Source organism: Rhodnius prolixus, unplaced genomic scaffold, assembly GCF_049639745.1.
Source record: "Rhodnius prolixus isolate KJV_2025 unplaced genomic scaffold, Rpr scaffold_1, whole genome shotgun sequence".
NCBI classification, from domain to species: domain Eukaryota; kingdom Metazoa; phylum Arthropoda; class Insecta; order Hemiptera; family Reduviidae; genus Rhodnius; species Rhodnius prolixus.
In genome coordinates this window covers 55000557-55026527 of record NW_027411581.1, presented here as the reverse complement: position 1 = coordinate 55026527, position 25971 = coordinate 55000557, and the positions used below count along the sequence as shown (strand labels likewise).

General features: G+C 34.2%; 1 protein-coding gene, 1 non-coding gene and 1 pseudogene across 5 annotated transcripts in view; all 3 read right to left on the bottom strand.

Moving 5' to 3' along the window:
• The window catches only part of LOC141462363 (rab11 family-interacting protein 4A-like), a 154393-nt gene that overhangs the window by 120572 nt on the left and 7850 nt on the right, over positions 1–25971 (bottom strand). For 2 of the 4 annotated variants that reach the window (XM_074144157.1, XM_074144159.1), the window contains exons 1-2: positions 23128–23283; positions 19758–19955 (exon numbers count right to left, since the gene is read on the bottom strand). In XM_074144157.1, coding sequence (XP_074000258.1) covers positions 19758–19880 — 123 coding nt within the window. In that variant the 5' untranslated portion in view covers positions 19881–19955; positions 23128–23283. Of the gene's footprint in view, positions 1–19757; positions 19956–23127; positions 23284–25971 lie in introns of those variants that run through there. The other 2 variants (XM_074144158.1, XM_074144160.1) reach the window with 1 other exon arrangement.
• LOC141446351 (U6 spliceosomal RNA) lies at positions 13292–13398 on the bottom strand. The gene has a single exon (XR_012453654.1). It is a non-coding gene; the product is annotated as a U6 spliceosomal RNA (small nuclear RNA).
• Positions 25064–25240, bottom strand: LOC141446414 (U2 spliceosomal RNA; annotated as a pseudogene).

Genomic DNA, 25971 nt, shown 5'->3' with positions numbered 1-25971 from the left:
AAAACGTGTCCAACGTTAAAAAAGTCATCGAAAAGGTGGAAGGAATACCTGGGAGTAAGGGAGATCTGATCAGATCAAAACTGGTAGAAGTACTGAGCAAGAACAAAGGGTGGGAGACCATCTGCCAGATTTCTGATATTATCAGTGGAACAGAAGTCACCTCAGAACATCGTGTACCCTTTACAACCAACGAGATAACTTCTTTCAGCAAGGCACCTATAACATCTGTAGATGTTGAACGATCTTTTAGTCGTTACAAGTCCAGCTTACGCCCAGATCGTCGTCACTTTACGTTCCAACATTTGAAATTTCATGTGGTTGCAAACAATTTCGAAGAGTGAAGTTTTCAAAATTGAAAATTTAACACATCTTTTTATAAATAGTAAAAATGTTCTTTGTTGTATAAATCATTATAACTTGTAAAAACAAATTATTTTGTTCCTAATAAATTATTATAAATTGTAAAAATGTTCTTTTCTTGTATAAATAATTATAACTTGCCCCCCCCAAAAAAATTCCATTTTCATAGAAAAAAATGTCCATTTTACTTAAATATTCCAGAAAATATTTTAAGAAAATCACATATTTTCCACATAATTGACGAAAATAAATGCATATTTTAATTAAATATTTGGCATTTTTAAATACATAAAAATCCGTTCCTTAGTAATAACCAAAACGGAAATTATTAAAAAATAATTAGAAAAAAGCCACCATAACTTAAGGTGTATGAAATTACGAAAATATGCCGGAAGTTATGCTTATTACATATCTGGCCTGAATGGAAGTTCAGAGATGGTAATCCCTATACCGGAAGTAGCACTTTACGAAGAGATTTTGGTTCACTTTTAAAATATTTCCTTGCAAACAGTTTCTAAAATTTACATTGCATTTTAGAATAGAATAAATATTTATTATAATAAATATATTAAAACTGTCAGGCGCCAGGGTTAAGAGGCGAGAGCTGCAAAGCTAATATGCATTATGGTACTGGGTTCGATTCCCGGTCTTTAGGCCTTGGATTTTATTTAATGGTTAAATGAGAAATTGTAAAGTATGTTTGCTAGTCGCCTCAGCCCACGGCACCCTAATAAATGGTAGTTGGACGTTAAGCACCGCCTGAAAAAATAGGCGATTACTTTACTTTACTATTAAAACAGTCCGGCAGGACAGTTATATAAGGGTTGATACAATACATAAAATAAATATAGAAGTATAAATGTATAAAACATTTCAACCTTCTTAACTAAGTGAAGTAAGAGAAAAGTTAGGTGAAGAGGATTGGAATGCAGGGAAAAAAGAGGAAAAACCTGCAGCTAACATTGCATTTTATACATTCTTGAAGTGTCGTAGCTTTTGGAACTTTAAGTTCAAATAATTACACAGAAAAATTGGATAATTGGGCGTTTCAGCAGTTGGATAGCTTCTCTCTAAAGTGTCAATTAGACGATAGTACAGTCATACCACTTCTATACTATTAGAAGGATTAAAGGATTTGCAAATAATCCAGGGATGGAGAAAACTAGTGGATTTTATCACTTTTTAAAACTTTTAAATTTTTTTGTTTCTCGGTAAGATTTTTGCGCCCAAGTTAATAACTATTAATTACAATATTATCTAGGTGAAAATCGATTAGGGGCAGTTCACAGCGGTGTAATTATGTTCGTTGTATATGCCATTAATGTGCCATTTATACGTAAATTGAAAACTTATCACTTTTATACCAATCTTCAAACCATATACACAACTTTTTTGGACTTAAAATGAACGCAAACAATATTAGAATGTATAAGGTCAATTACCTATTCGAATATTATAATTTCCGCAAAATATTTAATTACATAAATTGAGATACGTGAAAAAAGGAAGTAATGTGAATGTTCCCTTCCAGATATTTACTTTCTCTTACTAAAGATAAGGGAAAGTATTTATTATTACGAAGGTTACGTTATTTAAAGAAAGGTTATACTGGGTGTTACATCAAAGCCTTTATTTACTATCTCTGTTGCTAGTAGTTACTGGACGCATTATTACCTATAGTGGTCATTATTTTAAGCAAACATGTATACGTCATCCGTGTGAACATTTCTTTAGATACTAAGAAATGATTCAGCATGAATATTACGTAATAATGAGTGACCATTAGATAGATGGAACAGGAGATAAATTATGTTACATTGTTTTTTTTTTTTTTTTAGCGCATCAACAGCTGAGGTTATTAGCGCTCGGAGCTTTTTTCAGTGCACTGCCGGCCTCCGGACAGTGTTCTCTCGTTACAGACAACACTGTCCATCACCGGACAGTGAGCTGTAAGAAGCTCCTAGGAAGAGAAAATCTAAGGGTCAGCTGCTGGATTCGAACCCGGGACCTCCGCGTGGGAGTCCAGTATGCTAACCTCATAGCTAATCCCTTCCCTATGTTACATTGTTATTTCTAAAATTAGAGTTTCTGTTCTAGTAAATGATTTTTTTCTTTGTCTGAATATTAGAGTGGAATTATTAATAAAATTAGGACCAAAACTGAAGACTTTTACTCTACTTTATATTAAAGCATTCATTGAGATTCAAAGCATCTAGATGCCTAAAATAAGTTACCTAAGATACCTTTATACATTACCTAAAAGTAGGGAATTGCACGCTGCAAATTTATATGAAAGGGTTTGATTCGTAATTGATTACATGTATTTTTTTAAAGAACCAATCTTGAGAATTCTCCAATCTTGAGATTAATTCCTGAATTTTGATTCAAGGCATTCCTTGAATCAGCATAAATGTATCTCACCATTCTAAAAAAAAAATTGAGAACCGCTGTTCTAGAGTTTGTGTGTGCCCAGTGGCCCTGAAAGATTTTATGAACTTATAGTGGGCAAGAAATATTCAGATCAAAATACATATCTGGAGGCTAGTTTCATATGGTGAAGTTCTTGCAAAATGGACGCCTACTAATTTCGTCTAGGACTAGGTAAATATATTCAGATATGGGGGGTTTTCCTCGAGCAATCCGCCACAATTAATGCAAAAGATTTTGTTCAGGAAAATAAAATAAGGAGCTCTACTTCCAAGTAGATTACTTATGTACTGTGGTACAGTGGTGGAGGCCACTGCCCTGGTGAAGCCTTAAGACTAATGAATCAACTCGTTCAGTTTTTCCAGAGGAGTTCTGCAAAGAGAAGTGACTGAAAGCTGAACTCCACAAGTTCACCCCTTCACTTCTACAACTGGTAAAGATCCAGGCTATCCAAGGGAAACCTATCTACGGCGGAAAACCGGCGACTATAGATAACAATTTCATGGTGGAACTAAAGTTATCCTCTAAATCCCCTCAGATGTTTCCAGAAATTAGCTATCCTAAATTAAAAGCTGTTTAAGGAAGAGATGGAAGATGGTAATAGAGATAATAACTCTCTGGTGACTTAATCACCTATCCTCGCAACGAGCCCTTAAGATGTTTCAAAGATGGCACTCTAAATTAAGAACTTAAGAGGGTTCTTATATACCTCTCCAATCAAGGTAAAACATCCTTTCTAGGAACATCGCAGGGTTCACTAAATCGGTTGATTGGAATACCCAAGTATCGGAAGTGACAATATCGAAACAACATCCATCGTTTTTCAGAGATTAGGCTTTTGGTGAGTCCTAAAAGCATTAGCACATACTACGTAATCTCCTCATTTCTTGAGTAGTAATATAAACTGATTTCTTCATGGAAACCAATTTAACCTATCCAAATGAAGATAACCTGACCAGTAAACACAAGAGAGGTAGCAAAATGATGCACGTAACAACCAGCTGACCTAACCTGAACCCCATTGCCCACACAACTCTCAAATTTGGGTCAAAAAGTTACGCTGAAATTGCGCACTTTTTTTTTTTTTTACTATTCACTTCTTCTTATCATATTAATGTGATGCAATTTTCGATACAAATGCATTGAATTATTTATATTCACTTAATGTAATGTTCATGTTTTCGCTAGTAAAAGTAATGCAGGAAATGTAATTAAGATTGGATATTATTTTCTTCTTTGTGGTGTAATTATCTTTGTGTAATTTATACAAAGCAGGAACTGCTCTAATAGATTTTGTAATAACCGCAAGTCAACAAATGAATAATGAATTTTTTAAATCACCCGTAATAGTAACCAACTGTGATCTTCGGGACGCAAAATCTGTATTTTATAAATGTTTAAATCTTCAGAACTGTCATTCGATCCGAGAACACCAACTGAATTCCACACTAATTATTTAATGGCACTGTTTTGTCACGCCTCTATCGATTTAGTTAGTGTACTATAAATCGCGCGTTTTTTTAGGGGAACAAAATCTTAACTTTATGTCCCTGTGGAGAACTGCTCCTAGCAGCTGTAATAGAGGCAATAAAAGAACTTAATACTACCAGCGATGGGTATCCCTCAATCATAGATCACTTCATCTTCTCTCCGAGAGATGAGCAAAGAAAGACATCCTCAAAATACCTGGGTAGGGGAGCAGTGATTTTCCCTGACTTCCAGCCATCCTACTAAAGAGCCTAAATAGTTTTTCCCCCCTGAATAGTGATGATAGATCCTTCCAAAAATCCTTCAGATTCTCTTAATTCGGGGGAGCCATTCTCAGAATACTGATGAAGGCTTTTAGGAAATAGGAGAAATGATACTGCATTAATGGTTATTCCTAACTACTGGCTCGATCAGCCCTATAGAATCAGTTTCTTTATAATTTATGGGAGCCACCCCCAGTATGGCTAGAATGGGGGTTACTAGAACCAGAAATTTGCTATCTCACTTACACAGAGATATCATGCAAGTTAAAATCTCTTGTTAAATCTCATGAGCTTTTGATAAAGTAGGCTATTAGGTTTAAGATCCTACTGTAGATAATCTTATTCCGCACAGTGCTCACCGGTAGGTTTAAATCATGGATCACGAGTAATGGCTAAGAAGGCTTTTTCGGAGTTCTTAAAACAAAATGGTCCAGTTTAAGACACCTAGAGAGCAGTACAATAAGAACTAATCTGGAGATAATGAACTTATATGACGAGCCGCACACAATCAAAGTAATTATATAGCTGTATAGACTAGTTGTACTGCCGTATAAAGTAGATGGCAGAGTTCAGATCTGGAAAGCCGCTGGCAGAGATGCCTGGCGGAGGCGATAGAGGAGGCTAAGACCTCATAATGGGATGTAGTGCAGGCAAAGAAGCAGATAGAATAAAAAAGCACGCAGCTATTACCTGTTCCACAATTCTAAATACCTTCTAACAATAACTTTTTTTCTTTTTTGTAATATCAATGTACTGTAATAGTTACAATTACATATGTAACAGTAGTTAGTATTCCTAGTTGCAGTAGAAAGGTAATATAATTGTTATTTTACATTTTTTAAAGGTAAATACTAATTACTAAAAGCTTTTCGAGCGGAACTGTAGAAGAAGTCTATATAAAGAAGTATGCAGTGTCCTAGATATCTACATACTGACCTGGACAAGATAAAAGACCTTTAAAAAGCAAGAGCCATCCTTGCAGTTAGACGTATCCTAACGCGCATGCGTGTAAATGATTACAACCTTGTAATTCATATTCACAGTATGAGCTAGCTTTCTTCAGATATTCCCCCAAAAAATTAAGTGTTCAACTTTAGGTTATTTTGGAGGTGAATAAACAGCGTTTCTTAACCTGTTGCTGGTTGGTGGTACGCGAAAAATAATCAAAAATGGCGGACATAAAAAATAAATTAATCATAAAAATACTGTAGAAACGTGTTTTCCTATAATACTTAAAAATTATTTTAATTAATATGTACAGTAATAAGGTTGGTCTGTCTTAAGTTATACGAGAAAATACGTATAATAGTCTTTCATGGAGTACTTTCCAAAACCCGAAAACACAAATGATAATTGGATTTCAAACCCCTTCTATAAATAAAATTTAGGAAAAGCTACATCATTATCGATAAAAGATAAAGAAAATTTAATAGAATTATCATGTGACAGAACTTAAATGATAACTACGTAAAAATCTGCTTAAAGAGACTGATTGTAATGAGTAAGCTCATAAACTTTGTAAATTAATTAATAATTTTGAAGAGAAAAATCTGTACGCAATATTTAATTATTTAAAAAAAGTTTTAAAGCTAAGATCTTACACTTTACAAAGTTTATAAAGTGAATATGAACTTGAACTCCTTTGTAACAGATACATTGTATCTCTATACAAATAAAGATAAAAGTAAAACAAAAAAAGTAAAGTAATTGCCTATTTTTTCAGGCGGGGCTTAACGTCCAACTACCAATTAGGCGTCGTGGCCGGAGGCATACATACTTAACTGAAAATTTCTTTTATTAATCATTAAATAAAATCCAAGGACTAAGACCGGGAATCGAACCCAGTACCACAATGCATATTAGCTTTACTGGTCTCGCCTCTAACCTCTCAGTTACCATTAAGATAATAATTATAAAATAACACACTCGGAATAACAAATTTCATAAAATACAATCATTTTTACGTAGTGGTACAATTTAGCATGATGTACTACCAAGTGGTAAGAGAGCCAAAAAAAAGTTGGTAAACGCTGGTATAACAATGGTGCCCCAATTTAAGTGAGATGGTTATTTCTTGAAGGACAATGTTAAGCATCTGGGGTTCCTCATACCTTCTCTTCACAATAGAAGAGAATTTTGACGGGGTCTATGGTTAAAAAAAGGTCCGGTAACCTCTGACCTCTGTGATAGAGCAATGAATTAAAAATGGCAAAAAAAAAAAAAAATCTAAATCTAAAGGTTACATTGAACTTGGACCTCCCCACGCCCTAGAGGAATTCGCTGTCCCTCACCCTATCTAAATTTTGGCAGTTCTTCCTAGTTCAACTTTGACTGACTGCTGTCGGTTAATGAATTCATGGTCAATATAGTTATCAATAAACTTGAACGAGTGAGAGGGTATTGCAGAGAGAGAGAAAGAGCACTGAAGGTCAACGGAGAAAAATATTCGAAATCAATATAGCTGGCCATTGCAAGGAGCTCTTAACTGGCAAATTTGCATGAACAACTTACGGAGAAGAGGGTGAGGTTTGTGAGTTGTGGAGGGGGGCTTGAAATCGTCATTTTCTGTTTGCATAACCAACCACAAAGATAGTCATGGCAACTGACCTAGCAATGCTTTACAATAGATAGCCAGTTATTATGCTGACTGGCCAAAATTTTGTAAAAAAAATTCTTTTTTTGGGACTCAGGTGGCCTCTTGACGTGTACTTCCGGTTCTAAACTGTAAGTCGAATATCTCTGCAACAGTGCAATAGCTTCTGAACTGCTGTGAACATACGCGATTTCCTCCTGCACAATTTTCATGAACTGGAAGTAATTTTTTCTAAAAACTCCCAATTTAAAAAAAAAAAAGACACATTAAGAGGGAAAGTTAAGCCCTTCTCCCATCACAAAATCACCCTAAAAACAAATTATATTAAGGCACCTTAGAGGACACCCCCAACTGACCCACTTTCCCAGCTGTACTGTAAAATAAATTTCCCAAGGAAAATTAAAAAAAAATGAAAGTTATCGATCGATATGTATGAAATCCTTTTACGAAGTTTTAAGGACATTTCTAGCAGCTAATTACGGGAAAATCTCAAGCTCTACTTTCGGTTCAAAAAAACAAATTTTGAACTTTAAGTTACATTGGGGGCCTCGCGGTAGAACCCAAAAATAATTTAAAGCTTTTACGTTCAGAAATCCTCCCGGTGAGCTCACAATTTCAAGGAATAAAATAGAAAAATAAAACAAATCGTTATCACTCTGTCCTCCGAGCACAATTTCCGGTTTCCCCTGGTGTCAATGGGAACCTTGATTTCCAAAATCGCTAATGTGACCTTCAGTGCGAGTAATTTTTATTTGACCATTCTTCCCCCCCCCCCAAAACCACGGTCCTCCAAAACTGAATAAGGAAAAAATGAAACAATTTTCTATATTGTGGAAAATATAACAACCGCTTACAGTATAATTTAGGTCAAATTATACTATTCTTTTTTATATACTTATTATTGATATAGTCTTATTTACGGGGATAGTTTACGCCTTACCACGTAATATAACCAACCGTTGGTCACGGAGCAATAATTTTAAGAGCAGTTTTCCACAAAACAGCTGTTTTCGTGCTCCAACATTTACAACCTGCTTCAGCTGGTAGTACAACGAAGTTGATGGAAATTGAATGTGAAAATGTAATTAAAAAAAAAAATTGGGTACAAAACCGAGGTTTTTCTCTTACTTATGGTTTATTTTACCCAATTTCAAGTTTTTACTAAATTTTAGAAGTCTCTTCACCATAGGTTTACTTTCGAACTTATATAAAAAGAAAGGCATTAAAGGGAAAGTCACTGAATCCCGTAGAAATAATCTTTTTTTGGGAAGGGATTAGCTATGCGACTAGCGTATTGGATTCCCACGAGGAGTTCCCGGATTCGAAAATCCAGCTGCTAACCCTTAGTTTTTCTCTTTCTAGGAGCTTCTTACAGCTAATTGTCCGGTGATGGACAGTATTGTTTGTAAAGAGAGAACGCTGTCCGGAGACCGGCTACGCACTGGAAGAAACTCCTGGTGCCAATAACCACGAGATGTTGACGCGCCTTAAATCAATAATAAAAAACAAAATAGTAATCTTTCATAAAAATAATTTGAATTAAGTGCGACAAGTCTTAGCGGCAGATATGATTAGACGGAAAGAAGAAATCGTTTACAAGATTTACACTTTCAGACTAGCGTTTTTTTCTTTTTTAAATTCAGAATCTTAGCATATTCAATTCTTACTGAGGCTGCATAACTGAGAATCCCAAACAGTTCAGTAAAAATAGTGTGCTTTGTTGATATAGATTAATTTTGTTTAGTTTGTTTGTGCAAATGTTTATGGCAATTGACAGGAAAAAATGTGAACACTTAATTTTTTAGATTAGGAAAAATTAGCCGACCTTCCAGAAGGGTAGTGTTGGAGCAGTTTTGAATGAGATTTAGCAAGGAGTAGGACAAATGGGACTGTTATATGTCAAAATGGATAATAGACTGATTCTTAACATAGAAAGATGCTTTGATGATTTTGGAAAGCCGGAATTGGATATGGTTCAAGACTGGAGTGCTTAGCTGTCTCGTACAGATTATGGTGTGTAGAGTTTGTAAAAATTTGTGTAGATTTAGATTGATTTTGGAGAAATCTTAATGTAAATTCAAGTTCTTGTAGATTAAGTCAAATGTTGGTGTACGAGTGAGGGGTAAGATAGCAATATGGTCCAGATAGATTGTGGATAGAGAGATTTGCTCTCGTTAATCTTCATTCGTACACTTGTCAGACCAAGGAACAAATTAAAAATGAAAATAAGTTTTATTTATACTGAGTACGCAACTCAGATAATAAAAGAATAATTTTAAAATTATTTACTGTTTAAACTATGCTAATAATCGGTGGTCAGAATTATCAAGGAATTTTTTTTGTGTCCGTAACCACAAACAGAAGCGCTTTCAACCGCAAGGTAATCATCTGCCTTTATACTCTTACTCTTACCTTACCTTTATACTCTTAGCTTTAAAATAGAAAAGAAAAAAATTAATTACAGGAAATAGTCAAAAGCCTTTCTTCTACTTTACATGGTGACGAAGTTAAAAGGAGGACAATTATTTAAAAATATATTTTATATTCTTATATATCTAAATCTAAATTTGCAATTAGTCTACAAAGTTTTTTTCGTAAACTCAGGATTCCGAGTTCATAACCGTTCATAAAAGTATTTCCGAAAAGGACCGTACATAACACTGTAATACTATACTGCAAACTGGGAAAGCCTACCTAATCCCGGAAATGCCTTTAAATGAATTTTTTTGGGGAGGGAAATTGTAGATCTAATTGAAGGAAAGATTATGGAGAGGGGCTTGCTCTCGTTGATCTTTATTCTTCACTCGCTGAACCAGGGTCACAAGCTTGAAAAAAAGAATATTATTTATAAAGAAAATGCCGAATTAAAAAAATATATATACAAACACAAATACACGTGAGAAAGAAAGTCGTAGGAGCCATCTTCAAGAATATGCCAACAAATAAAAAGTTACTTTTATAAAACGGAACTTCCGATTAAGTTCCTTCAAAATTGGACACAATTAAACCTCGTTTATAGTCTAGAAGTGATAAGACCACAATTCACTCTTAAAGAGCACTTAAAATAGAAGCGAACTTTGATTTTAAAAGTGACATTTCTTAGTTGTTTTTTTTTATCGCTGTTATTTGGAATCAATTCAGTTTAGCAATTACAAGTGAACAGTTTATTTATGAGCCGTTCATAGCACCACTCGATTAACTCCATAAAACAAAAAATGGAGAAGTGCGATGAATGCATTGTTTTTTAAAATTCCGTTTATAATATAAATTTACCCGCCATCATTCAACGCCTGCTACTGAATTGAATTATTGCAACGATTTACATTAAAGCAGGCAGTTAATCAAAATGGCTTCTGAAATAAATTATTTATTATTCAATGGCCACAGAAAAAGTTTGTCTTTTAGTGGTGTTAATCTTTATTATTTGGGAAATTTATTATAAATATAAAAAGCTATGACTGAACCAAGTGCTTTGACATTTAAATTTAAGTTACGTATTTAAAAAAAAGTGGAGTTAATCGATTTGTGCAGTGAATGGCTAATATTTTTCTTAAAAATTGTTTAAACAGAAGTCTCGGCATATGAAATATATTCAAAAATTAAAATTAGGCTTATTAAACAGAAAAAATAAAACAAAAATATATTATGTTAAATTTTATCAGAGGCATTTTAAAATGGCGAAAATAGCCAATTCTATTGGAATAAAAATTATCAACGATTTCAATGAATATATTGGTTTCGTGACTAAGGATTCAAGATTAGCGAGGAATCGGTCAAATATAAACAACTCGTCTCTTTGCCAACGTTTCGACCAATATATTGTCCTCTTCAGGGCGTGGCTATGCGGGTTGGTTGAGTTACACAAACCGAAGACAATATATTTGTCGAAACTTTGGCAAAAAAGACGATTTGTTTTTATTTGACCGATTATTCGCCAATCTTGAATTCTTAGTTTAATGATTTCAATGCAATAAAATTATTCAATACAGAGATTTTCAATTAAAAATCGTCAATACTACGGCGCAAAAAAAATAATAATAATAATAAAGTAAAATACAATAGAAAGGCATGAATGAAACCACCAAATAACTATTTGGAAGCTTCTTCACCACGAGATAGCAAACCAGAAACGTTTTGGTTATAATTTATTTTCATCTTGAACTAGTTTCTTCAATTTTAGACGATCTCGATAATTCTTTTACGCTAGTTACTCTTTTTTCGGCCTTTAATTTTATTTAGTTTATTTATATATGTATATATTTTTTATCTGTTCTTGTTACATTGTTCCATTCAGTGAGCTGCGTTACCAGAAGCTAAATAAAACAAAAAATATATATATACCAGGTATATATAAACAATGTGAATCAAAATGGCCGCACGCGAGAGGAAAGCAAAGTAAAAGCTAATTTACACGAAATGTTTCACTTTTCTGGTTAACATACCCGGCAAAAAAACAAAACATAAATACAGAATGAAAGTGGCACACCGTACTAAATTATTCGCTTAAATAATTATTAATGAGCACTTCATTCAGTAATTTATTGGCATCTGTAGAAAATAACTAGCCCATTCATTCACAGAAAATATTAATTCATAAATGAACTGTGAAACAAAATTAAAATGGTCTTGAACTGCTAAATAGTATATGAATAGTAAAGTTAGCAATAAGGTCTATAGAATGGATCCGCGCTCTGCAAACAATAGAGTAGAATAATCTAACTGAACATTCTTAGGACGTCCGCTTACTTAAGTGGTGAATCTCGTATTATGACCCAAAGTCCACCAACTTTTACCTCTGTTACAGTCTCCAGAATAATATAACGGCAAATATGTCGGGTGAATTAGATTGAAATGGTCATCAGAAAAGAGATGATTTCTTGCATCTCATTTGAAACAAAACAAAAAAAGGGTCCTCTTAAATCAAGGACACATTTTCAATCGTATTTCGAGAATTAATAGATTTGCTTGCTCCCCTCATCCATTAACTTATGGGTGCAGAGTAGGTCTCAAGAGTGGTGGCTTGCCACCACTGGGCAGAGACAGCCGAAGGAGTAAAGGCTATTCGCCGAGGCTGACTGCAGAATTAATCCGCCAAGGCTGTGGGGCTACAAGGATAATCGTAGGCTTATTAACTGGCCACTGCAGGCTCAGAAAACACATGCATCGCATGGGCCTGGCAGATGATAGCCTCTGTAGGTTCTGTCAGGAAGAGGAGGAGAAAACGGCACTGTACGTGTTGTGTCAGTGCGAGGGGCTCGTATGGCTAAGGATGTTACTTCTCGGGGAGGAAAAACCAAGGCCTGAGAGCTTTACCCAAGAGCCGCTCTCCAGCATCAAGAGTCTGATTAAAAGGACAGGTCTGGAGAGTGAGCTTTAGAGTGAGGGGAGCCACAATAGATCCAAAGGGGTCGCAGTGGCGTAGGCCTTGAGGCCGCCCAAGTTTAATCTATCTATCTATGTATCTATCTATTGCTCCCCTCATGTTCCCACCGATGAATGGCCGAGGGCTCCGATCAGGATTAGCCTGACTGTCCCAGCCAACTTAATCTCGTCTTTTTTTTTGGTTGTATAGAGCACGAACACTCCCAAAAACATATTAAAAAGGTTTCCCGTCTCTCGTATCTTCGGTGAAAAATACACATTAATACAGGAAGAAAGCAACGACCGCATGACCGGAATTGAACAAAGAACTTTCATAAATTAGAAGCAATTCTTTTTTTTTATTCTAATTTTTATTTTATTTTTTAGCACACTTCTTCCTAGATAGAAAAAATGTACGCAATGTCAACTTCAAACATTATTTTGAAGAAAATTCATAACTTTTTTTTACTTGTATTTTTCATTATTATACTATAACAAAACATTGGTGAATCGTAATAATACAAAACGTACTTCTGCATTTTTTTATAGCTAAATAAATAATTTATTGATACATTTAAAATTAGTACTAAACCTATAAATTAAAATAAATTTTACTTTGACTTTTATCATTAAAAAAAAAAAAAAATATTTTATACTGAGCGGATTCGAACCTATGATGTTGAGCAAACATCCTATTTGAGTGCCTGTCATGCACATTATGTTATTTAAAATAACTTTCACTGCATTTTTTTTAATCTTTTTTTTTTTTTTTAATAAAATATAGACCTAAGCGGACAAAAAAAATGTGGAACGCTTCACGATTTTGCGTGTCATCCTTGCGCAGGGGCCATGCTAATCTTCTCTGTATCGTTCCAATTTTAGTATATGTACCGCCGAAGCGAGTACAGCTAGAAGAGATTTTTTCTGGCTTATATAGTTATCTTTAGGCACAAAAATGTAAAATAATATTTTTTATTGTTTTTTTTGGCAAATTTAGGGATATTATAATTAAAAAAAATAAATAATCTAAACTTGTGAGAGATTCTAATATTAAATTTAAATTATAGAGCTTGCTGTATCAAAATGAATAAATTTGATTCTTACAGATTCTCAAGTTGTTATCTCAAACTAAGCTAACATTGCATTAGTTTTGACCATGAAAAAAAATAACCAATTCTCAAGGAGAACACATTTGTTACGATAATGAGTTTACCCAGAAACAGCCATTTCTACTTTTCCACTCGTCTGTTCTAGTGTTAGTGATTTCTTTTTACTTCACAATGGATTTTCCCACAGTAAGAACAACGCAATAATTAAATTTTATCAAGGTCAACTTTGATATCATCATATGAGTTGCACTCACCTCAAGACTGAATTCTATTATTACTTTTCTGTTATATACAATTTCTTTAATAATAATTTAAAAAAAAAGGTTCAATTTCTCAAAAAGGAAATCAAAATATTGAGGTGTCAGAAATAAGAGGTTCATTTTATGAGTTTGAGAGGGGTGTGTTGGCGGACAAAAACATAGTTTAAAATATAAAATACTAATTGCAGCAGTTTGTTTAGGTTGCATTCCATAATGTATTATTTTGTAATATGAGGACATCTGGGACTTGTAATTAATAAACCATGCTACCTTTTTTTATGTAAGTTTTTACCTGAAGTATGTATTAAATGACATGCATAACCAACCTTACACAATGTAGAAGGAAGTATTGAAATCGTTTCCCCTGACTAAAATCAATTATTTACGAAGGGTACTCCACTTTCAAGAGTACAAAACAAAATTGTAGCGATTAGCCTACGTGCTACTACACTACAAAGATGAAATATCGGTGCATGCTCAAATTTGATGTTTTAATTTAAAATTTTGACCAAATGACACAGACACACGTATTCTTTGGCCTTAATAAGGTTTAGTAGACTATCAGTTTCTCTTCGGTCGATAGTTCTAGGAGATAAAACCTATTTCTTGAATGCCTATAAGCACCAATTTAAGCACCTGCCGTTCTTCTGCTTTTCAGTATGTCCTAACTTACTTCATTAACAGAAAAACTGTCCCCTAGATTGAAAGAATCGACTCTTTCAAATTCATAGTTGCTACATCACAAGCTTCGTCTTGTAAGAACTTGGATTCGTTTATTTTTTATTTTTTTTAAAGCCCATCTTTCCCGGTGATGCACCTCCAAATGCTCCAAAAACAAACTGCCAAAACTGCAAGCACAGCTTTTGATCGTCTGCACAGGCTATTTATCGTATACGCTTAATATTTCAAGCAATTGGGACTCGTCTACATGCCTATAATGGATTTTTTTTTTTTTTTTTAAACAAACTTAAAGAGGTTTTGGATTTCTTAAATCTTTGATTATATGGAATATCACGGAGACATCCCTTCTATTATCAAACTGATTCATTGACCTATTGGCAGCTTATTTTCAACCCAGACCAAGATAGAGCTGCTGGAAATCGTTCATCAGCTGACAGAGTTCAATTTCGAAATCGTATTCCAGCATTAATCTCATTGATGGTACCCCTCCAATTATTTTCTCCGCCCATTCATCAACAGAATTTCAGGTGAAAAATAAAATTCGAAACTTTGACGCTATTGCCATACTTCCCTCTTTTAAGTCGAAGGAAGAATATAAGGTATTAATGGGCATGCAATTAAAGTACAAATGAGCGTATAAAGAAAGTGCATTTCGATTCGTCCATACACAATAACGAGCCGTCTAATGGTACTCTACTTCGCATACTTTCTTCAACTTGCAATTCTAATATCTTACAGTTACACCCACATTCCCTGTTCGCAATCTAATATTTCTATCAATATAGCCAATTAATTAGGAATAATATATTTAATAAAAAGTCCAGATAAAAATAACAATCTGGGAACGGATATAATGAGTGCAATACTATAAGATGTTCTATTTGTTTATGAATAAAAAACAATAATAATAAATTCTCAGTAAAAAAAAAAATTATTAAAAAAATAGTCCAGAGAATGGGAATTATAGAAACATATGATTCCCACAATAATAAATTATAACGATAGAAATAACGATAATAATATTTTTTTAAAAAAAGGGGGAAAATTAATATCCTCTAGTTACAAGAAATTCGATGTGACCACTCACTCTATTTCCTCTCATGATCCTAAGCTATACTTATTTTCATGCTCCCAATTTTTTAAACCATATTTAATTCTTTTAGCAACATAGTTAAACTGGACATTATACTAGAAATAGCGCCTTAGAGAGTATCTACAACAAATATGCTAAACTCAGAAGTGGATTCTATACTTCAGGGATCTAACCTAGGATTCCCTGGAACGTTGACAGCGGTTCCACAAATGATCACTATTTGCTCAGCCAAAACGCACTTAAAATGGGAATGATCTACAGGGTGTCCCGAGCTATATGAATAACGACTTTTTCTCGGAAACTAAGATAGCTAGAAAAAAAACTAAAAAATACGTGTTCCCTTAGTTTTTTGTTAGAAATCCAAATTTAATTTGTAATTTTTTTTCGGTGCTTCCAGAAGCGAGATATAGGCACCAACTTCATTTTTTCAAATGGGAAGGTGCGGTTTTTATTTCAGAAATAGATTTCTCTATTTTTTTAAAGAAAAATTTACTCAACGGTTTTTTTCTGTGAGCGATATTTTAGAAGTTATGAATGAAAACATGATTCTTATAAGAAATTTCAAAATGATAATATTATAACGGTTTTTTGATTGAATAAGAAGAAAAGTACTATTTTATTATAAATTTTACTCCTCATTAATATTACAGATCATGCTCGAACTGGCCTCCACCATTAGAGATGCATAGACATGCTCTTTCCTGCCAATTGTCCCTTACTGCCAAAGAAATAGATTCGAATTTAACCGAGTTACAGGCATCTATTATTCTCTGCTTTAGTTCATCTACAGATGCAATTCCGGCTTGATTCTGATACACCTAGATTTAGAAATGCTTTTAGGTAAGCAGAAATAAGGAAAGAAAGAAAAAAGTTATGAATAATCACCTTGTTTTTCAGGTATCCCCAAAGGAAATAGTCCATAGGTGCCAAATCCGGTGAACGAGGTGGCTATCCCCCGTGTCGATATAACACCATCAGGCATATAAAGAGATATCTTGATAAGCAATTTGATGGGCATGTTATATCGACACAGGGGGCGAAAAAATTACAGATAAAAGTTATAGTTCTTGATCTGAGATTAGGGTACCAAATTTAAAAATCAAATTTTGAACTAGTTACTGAGAAAAAAACACACAAAATTGAAAAATAGATTCATCTTAAATTAGAACTTGAGATTAGCTACTCTTTTTTCAAAAATGTAAAGTGAGATCACCAAGTTAGCACCTAAACCAGAAAAGAATTTGTGCATCTTACGATTTTTTGCTTTTACGAGTAACGCTGACCACTCACACACACGACACAGCAAACACTAGACGAATTCGTAGGGGGAAAAAACACTTTTTCGTACTCAGGCGACCTTGAAAACCTGTACGTTCGGTGGAAACCAAAAGCCAACAAGAAAACATGGTTTATTTAGGAGAAAGTAAAGAAACATCATTATTTAGATCAGCTGTGCTATCAAATAAGAGAGCATTAGACAGGCTGTGACGCCTAAGTGAAGCGTAATGCCACCCATCAGCTGTTGAAGATACAAATAGAAAATGCACTTCTTTATTTCCATGAATTATACTGGAGACGTTTATTCGGCAGTGAATCAGTTGTAAGTAATTGTCTGATTAGCAGAGTATTTAGAGCGGCAATATGGTTAGTAAATTACATAGAGTGAAAACAGGACGTCCAGCTGTAAAATGAACTTAGGACACATCCCTGCGTACAGTCTGTTCTACACTGTAATTTGAAATAAACAATTATAAGAATTGAATGCTTGCTGAACTAAATGGAACAAAATTGTTCATAATTTTTCAATACCAATAACTACAATAAGAGAAACATGTAGCATCTAATAGAGAGGGATAGGTGTAGCATCTAATACATCTATAGGGTATTGATTAAAATATTGCAACAACCCTTGCAAAAAATAAAAAAAATAAATAAATCAGTAAAATGGCACCTCCCTTTAACCGATTTTATAATTTTTAATAGATATTACTTTGGCCTCAGTAGCGTTTAGATTCACTGTAAAAAAAACTTAGTTTGAGGGTTGGGTCATATCCCCGGTGGACACCCATAGATTACATGCATGTAGCACTTGATGTTGCCAGCGTGTCCACATTTATCTATAGGGTCACGAAACTTCCTGTACACATAGTCCCTACCCACATATAAAGAGTATTGTTGACTCCTGAAACGAGAATCCTGGAACTTAAGTTCTCTTAATTATAAAAAATACAAGCATAAAAGGTTTAAGCATATCTTGCTTTAATTAACTGTATGTAGTAAGGTTTTTTTTAAGTTTTTTGCCTTAGTATTAAGTTCTACTTATATCGGCCAATGTAAATATTAATATGTTGCGGAGAGTATATAGGCACTGCAGTCTGAAACCTCCTTTTATATATATTTGTTTATAAAAATTTTTAAATTGTAAATAAACTTTTCAAATTCAAAAATTCAAATGTTTCCTGGTAATTTAGAAGTTAGTACTTTTAAAAGAAATTTGGCGCCAATAATCGAGAATCCTGGAATAAGATGAAAAGGTTAAATTCCAGGGAATCAGAGCTATTAAATCCTTTAAAAAGGAATCTTTATGAGAATAACCTGACGCGCAACAAAATTTTATCCTCTCATCTCTATCCTCCAGTCCGTTCCTTCTCATACTCTAATTATCCTCTTAGTTACCTTCAAGGGACTTGGCCTCGCGATCTATTATCGTGATTAGAGATACCATTGAGTGGTTGGTTACTCCGCTAGTGTTCGCCTTATTTTCCGTTTTTTTTTTTCATCTTAATCTTAGCCTAACAGAATTAGCCGTTCTTCTATCTTAAAGCTGTCCGAGAATAACAGTCTTGTGAATAATGTAATAACTTAATCATTAAATACTATGGATTTACAAATGATTTCATTTTAAAGAAAGCATGTTGCGTAAATTATTTTACAAACATTTCCTCAGAAACTATCTCAATAAGAACGTGATTATTTTATAACCTGAAGAACATTCAGTGGGTAAGTGAATATCATATCATTTATCTAACATTTTAACTTTGCCCAATCGAAATTGACTTCTTCTTTTTTTCGATTGCAACAAACTGTTCAAACGAATAAATACTGGAACATCTAGATTTGCTATAATCATTTAGACGATCGAGTTGCAAAATCCACGGATAACAAATATAGCGCAATTAATAACATACACTTATGTTACGATTTAATGCACATTCAGACACAGTTGGAAAAGCAGAAAATTAAACTAAAACGGAAGTATAACCTCCTTCGTGTTTTGTTTTGTTTTTTTTACGTAACTTCCGTCTACTATTAAGGACGAATTAATTGAAATTCAATTATCCCCCTCTCAGTGTCATCACTATGGTAACTACATGTAGTGAAATCGTATTATATGGAAATCAAATGGAATGAGAACACTTCAATTAGAAACTACGTAATCTGAGTTTGTGGAAAAAAAGTACGGGGTGGATATTAACGTATTTATATTTTTGAAAAATTTTGGACTGAAAGGATAGCTGATCTCAATGCATGGTCATCTATTTCACGCTAATAAAATGGTGCATAGCAGGGGGTGACGTAACAGCTCTCCAGAACCCACCTAAAATCTATGTTCGAGATAAAGTTCCAAAAGAAAGAGACATGTTACTACCAAGTCCAAAGGGAACTCTTTGAATGACCTTATAGAACATTATAGAACACTCGAAAAAAAGATTCTTCCCTTCGTACTCCTGGTGGACTGATGTTCTTACAAATTCGGAGTTTGATAAATTTCATAAATGAATATGAAGATACTGCTAATATTAAAGATGCAGAAAAAGGGCCAGCAGCTGGATTCGAATCCTGTACTTCCAGGTGGGAATCTAATAAGCTAACCGTTGAGCCAATCCTTGACATATCAGATCCCTTTTCAAGAATTTGTGAGATAAAGTAGGAATCACCTATTAATTTTATGACGTAGTTAGAGAGTGTGAGGAGAAGTGAATCTTAGATGCCTAAATGTGAAAACATCACTGACAGAAAATCAGTAATTTCGCAACTAATCGGCAGTATCTTTGAACAATTAACACCAAACTATTTGACAGCCATTAAATGTAGGAAAATAAATGAAAGAATAACTCTTACCTGATCTCTGTAGTGCGCTCTGGCCAATTGGGTGAAGTATTCCATGGAGACGAAACCGGAAGACGAAGGATCACATAGTTGCAATACACCTTGGAGGTCACCGGATGAAAGAGCTAATGGCATGTCGATAGTTTTCTAAGCGATAACGAGGAAATAGCGACAGTCTGGTGATGGAAATAATCACTAGAAAATACCCATCTGAAAAGCAAGAAAATAAAAAACTATGAATAAAATAGTGAGATATAATAATGATAAAATTGAAACACTATAGATTGAAAAACTTTTCTTATTGTAATGATTACTTAGGCTCTTTGGCTAACGAATTCATACTTGAAACTTATACAACTCGCCAGAGGGATGCAAAAGCCACCCTTTCCCCCCATATGCCCCAAAATGAAGTTTCCTGTGTTTACAATAAAAGTAGTGATCCATGAATACAATCAAGTTAAAACTTTTCCAGTACATCGTTGGGGACATTTTTCTGAATATTGCAAAAAAAAGTAAAAATCAATCCAATATTGAGTCATTTCCGTTTGTTCAGTTTTCGCTAGATTTATTATAGGATAATATAAAGATAATAGATTAATGCATCAGAAATAGAAAAATAAACAAAGGAAATCATTTAACCCAGAGATATCCGCTATTCTGGGACAAGAAGGTATTGGAAAAAAAAGATCGTGAGGGGAAAATAAAGGAGCAAACTATTTCCGGTAAGAGTCCAGTTAGAGACATTTCCTGTAAAATAACATAAGTGATAAAACATTTTATAAAAGATGATAAAAAAAAAACTAGAATGAAAGAATTCTGCCATGACAAACTATTGGATGGGTGGTCTACTATGCTAGCTCACAATGAGTTGAGGAATCTAAAGCATTTCCATAAGTTATATTCAATTAGGTACAAGGTACGGAAAGCATTTATTCATTACACTAAACTCTAGCAACGGATGTTCCAACGTGGTTATACTTATATAAGACGTAACGCGCTGTATATTTGCTTTAGTTTTTATGACCATCCAGATAATTAAATTAAATGTGTCACTGACGTTATGCATTGCACAACACGCTCAGCTGGGTTTTGCTCCAACTTGAAATATTAGCAACAGATTATATTAACTGAGGGGTAACTTGGTAAAGTGAAGTGGCAGTTTAGCCGCAGTCTACCCATCACCGTAACTGTCCTGACATGAATTTTCGTTGAAAAGAAACATTGCAAAATAAGAGTTATAGTTCTTTTGTACGACCTTGATGAATAGTTGACAAGAAAATCAGGGAAAACTGAAAGGAAGACAAGAGCGCCGACTTCTGGACTTGGTCGCGGAACTGGCAGTGATGTCTTTTTGTCCTAATTATCCTGTTTTCTGCAAATACTTCTCTTAGGATCTGGCTGCTATCCTCTGTTGGATTAGGGTTGGATATCCCAGAGGTTCCCCACTAATTTGGGTTCTAGCTCGCTTGACTTTCTTAAAAAATCTCTGGATTATCGAGTTAATTGTATCGCTGAGCTACTACAGAAATCTTTTCGGAAAATCCGCAGTTCCAATTAAACCATTTCTTCAAGCGCGGAATTTGAAACAACTAACTTTAACACTCATTAAGCTATGTAACTTCAACACCACAAGGCCCACAAAGCTAAGTAGTATCGTTGTAATTGGTTTGATTCCCGTTCTAGGCCCTTGAATTTTATTTGATGGTTAATAAGAGAGAGATTTACAGCATGTTTGCTAGTTCTCACCGTCCATAAAATTAGTCCCTATTTAGGTAGTTGGACGTAAAGCCTGCCTGAAAAAAAATAGGCATTACTTTACTTCTACTTTTACCACATACAGCAAAAGAACAGTGTTTTAGAGGTAATCCTAACCATCTGCCACCACTAGAAAGTCTTTTAGGATGTATAATCCTGGGAAAATGTTTAAAAATTAAAAATGCTGACGCCGGAAAATATTGACGATCGTAGGTTTTAGTAAAGAGCCACTTCCGGTTGGACGATGTTGTTTAAAACAAATTTGATGGTTCTTACCATATTTAGCTATAAGAAACTAATGCCAGTAAGGTTTTTTTTTTTGGTTGACCTTATTGTACAACGCAAAATTAGCCATTGCTAACGTGCACTTGCGATTAATTTAAAGTTGAACAGTCGGATTTAGTATGTGTTGAAACGTACACCTGAAAGATGTTACGAGGGGATATAATTTATTTCTTTTATATTGTTATTTTGTTTGTTCGGATGTAGTTGTATAGTTCTCGGTAGATGTTGTCTGTCTGGTGCGTCAGTATAGTGTGTAAATTGGCTGGTAGAGGGCAGTCTGTCTTCAGTACTGCCTTCCACAGCTGATCCCTGCCGTTGGTATATTTGTCACAGGCTAAGATTATATGATTGGCATCAGCTATTGACTCGGAATCACAAAGACATGTAGAGTTTATGTGAATTCCGATCCGCGCCAAATGATGTGGTGAATAATTATGATTAAATCTTAGCCTGCAGATCGTGCTGTAGAATCCTCTACCTTCTGAGTACTGATTGAACCACGGTTTGACCGGAATGGAAGGTTGAATGGATGAATAGAATTTTCCCTTTAAATTTTTTGATATGGAGTAAGTTTCTTCCCATTTTTTTATAACTTATTCTCTTGTAATAGCTTTTTATGTCTGCGGGAGATAGTGAGTTAATGGTAGGCTCCCGCAATCGAGTGGCTTCTTTCGCCGCAGCGTCAGCCTTCTTGCCGGCCAGCCCGTAATGGCCTCTCACCCATATCAGATATACTGACTTACCGTTCCTAATCAGTTGGTTCAGCAAATTTAAGGAATCTATAATCAGGAAAGAGGGGTCTCTGCCAGAGTTTTGTAATTTTTGGAGCACACCTTTAAGTGCTAAGTTGTACTTAAGCTAAATATCGCATTTACTTCCGCTTTCAGTTAAGCTCATTTTACCGAGAAAAAAAGAAAGAAAGACAAATCCCGATTTTGTAAAAAAAAAAAATCACTTTTCCCGACTCAGGTTACCTCAAAATGCATATTTCTAGTTTCCAAAACAGAAAATTTGCACTATTGCAATATCTTCTCTTACAGGAGTAAGAGAAATTAGAAAGCCACTATCCACACAATAAATAAGAAGAATGTTATGTGTAAAGAAGGAAAAGACGTACCGTTGACACATGTTAAGCAGGACATAACTTCCTGCGAACTATTGTTGGCCAATGATACAGCCAAAAAAAAGCTACAAGCTGTTCATTTGTTTGGGAATTACAGTAGTCATTTAATCAAAATAAAAACATTTAACAAACTAACTTTGCTGCACTTAATAGAATGAACATAACCTTCACCTTTCTACGTCAATTACACCATTTTTAAATAAAATAACATTAACTTACAATTACATCAAAGTAATCGAGATACTGTTCCTTATCAGCGAAAGAACTTGATGAAACCCATGGTTAATAAAAACGACCATTTCAAATACTTGAAAAAAAATAAATTAATTACAGCATCAACTACGTTGAAATTAAAATAAAAGGAAACTAGCTTCAAAGATCCAGCTGTTGTATAATTGTTAGAACATATTTTAAGAAGTTTTTTTTTAAAAAAATTAAAATTTGGGGAGTCACACCATTAAGCGATGACCTCTCTCTCAGAAAGAGTTGAACTTATGCAGTTGCACAGTACAGTTGTACCTTGGGCACACAATGTTCTTGTTGCAGATCTACTCTTGAAGTAGAAAATTGCACTTTTTTTTTTCAAAATATGGAATTTTAAAAAAACTATCCAAGTTAAAAAATCAAACGATACATCGAGATAAATTTAATAGCAATAAAAGATATCGATTAAAGTTTTAGACGCAAAAAGGATTCGCTATCATTGAAAAATTAGATATGAACTTACATATATACAAACCGCAGTTTACGTAACGAAATACAGGATTTGCGTCAATACATAAATAAAATTCAGTATATTTTACACTTTCGCATAAAAATTTTTTCTTCAGATTTGCAATATTACTTAGATATCGAATTCCTATTAGTATTATACAAGAGGATGAAGTACTTTATACCTAAATGACCCTTTAAGGGAAAGAACAAACCTGCTCCTCCCCATTACTGCCAACATAAAAACATTTCCAGCGTAAATGTTGAAAATAATAATTTTAGAACACACGACTGGAATAAACTAAATTTAAAGAAAATCAAAGTTGTTTTCGATAAAATAATATAAACACGATAATCTATCGCCAAATCCCATGATGGCGTACACAGCTGAAAAAAAATTAAATCTAAATTGTTCGCCTTTCACACAGACCAATTTGTAAAAAATCTCAGGTGACCCCAAATTTGGATATTTCCACGAGGAAACTAAAACTAAAACAAAAATGCAAGAGCGCAATACTTCCTGCTAAGAGGGTTAACGGAAGTAGTAAAAATTGAACAAAATCACGATACTTCCGATTACGGGCTTAATAGAGAGTAAAACTGTTTGAATTTAAAATTTGTAATTTTCTTTTTAATACTTCCTAGTTTTTCTTGTACCATGTAAAACGATTTATCATCAAATAAATCAGTTTTGTCATTTATAAATAATAATATAATTATTACTACTATATTACGCAATATCTAAAGGAGTACAGAAACGTATTCCTATCGCCACCTGTAGAATGTTGGTTGCACGTAATAATAATGTGTGCATCTTAAAACTCTTTCTACAAAAGGTCGGCCATTTTTTTTTTTTTTATTATATATTATATATTTGTGTGCGTGTATCTCCCACTAATGATGTAATATACATTATAAAAAGTAGAAAGAACAAGTTATTATGTGATAATAGTGTTGTACTAACATCCTTTGGGGAAATCATGTCCTTCCTTGGAGGAAAACACAAAGAAAAAACGTCCAAAATTAAGATGGAAAATCTGGGATTAGATTAACTATGAATTTCTCTTTCTGCAATTAGTAGTTGTTGCTGGCGATAGTTCAAGTTAATTATAAAAAATCTGCTCTCTCAGCAAGTGGGAGGCAGGTCTAGGATAATATTGGCGCAAAGAAGTGGACAACCCAAGTTTAACAAACAGCACAGATTCCCTAATACTTTGTTTTTTAACCTGCCTTACTCCCCGCAAAACGATAAATTGTAATTATCCTTGATAACAACCCTTATACAACTGTCCTACCGGACAGTTTTAATGTTCATCCACATCCCTGTTCAAAGCAATAAGTGCGAAAAAGTATTGGTCGGTGAGTATGTGATGAGAAGTTCAAAAATTAATCCTAAGTGTGGGAGTCACGAACGAAGTGGTAGCAGCAGGAAACTAACTTTTAGAGTCAGGTTTCTATTCTGGAATGGCAAGTAGGTAAAAATTGGGCTTATATTCTGACAGAGCAAGGAGGACAATTTTCCAAAAATCAGTTTAATCTCGCCTTGGAAGCTGTACCGGAGATTAAGCTGATAAGAACAGATACTGCACTTTGATCTTAGCCAAAAGGACTTCTAAGGCCTTTTTTTTTTGTTTTGGGAGGACATTAGCCATCCAGCTTGGTCAATTCCACTCACTACGATCCAGTAAAGAAGCTTGGCGGCTGTTACGAAAGCCACTTTACCACCCATAGCCCTTGGAGGTTTTATTTACAGAGATAGTAACTAAGAGCCAGCAAGCATTGTACTAGTCCATCCTCTACTACCTCTGCACCAAGCCAATTTCACACTATTAGTCCGACCAGTAACTGGCCAGACCCTCATGGATTCATTTTATTAGAATTACTAAGGACTGGCACAGCAAGTATCAAATATATTTAGTCACCAATTTGCAAACCATCCCATATTCTAATCTTATGTGCAAACTGGGATCTAGAAGGCAGGTTATTACGGGAAATCGAACGTACCGCTTTAATGAATCGATTTTTCATTTTTTCTCCACATTTTGCTGGAAAAAGGCACTGAGTGCCCATAAGTTGATCTGTAACTTTTTTTAAATACATTTTTCCAGAAATAATAGTTTTATTTAGGGAACTTTGGGCAGGAACACGGTGATTACATGAGATTCTTTTGGTTAATGGATCGAATATTTCCAAACTGAAATTCATCTTTGGTACTTTGTAAAACAAATTTCAGAACAATGTAGAACTCCCGAAACTATACAAAATTATAAATGTGGTTTCATTTTTCGGGAACTTTATACCGTTAGTAGCTCGTGTATCCCAAGACAGCGTTCCTCCAGTAGCTATTGGCAA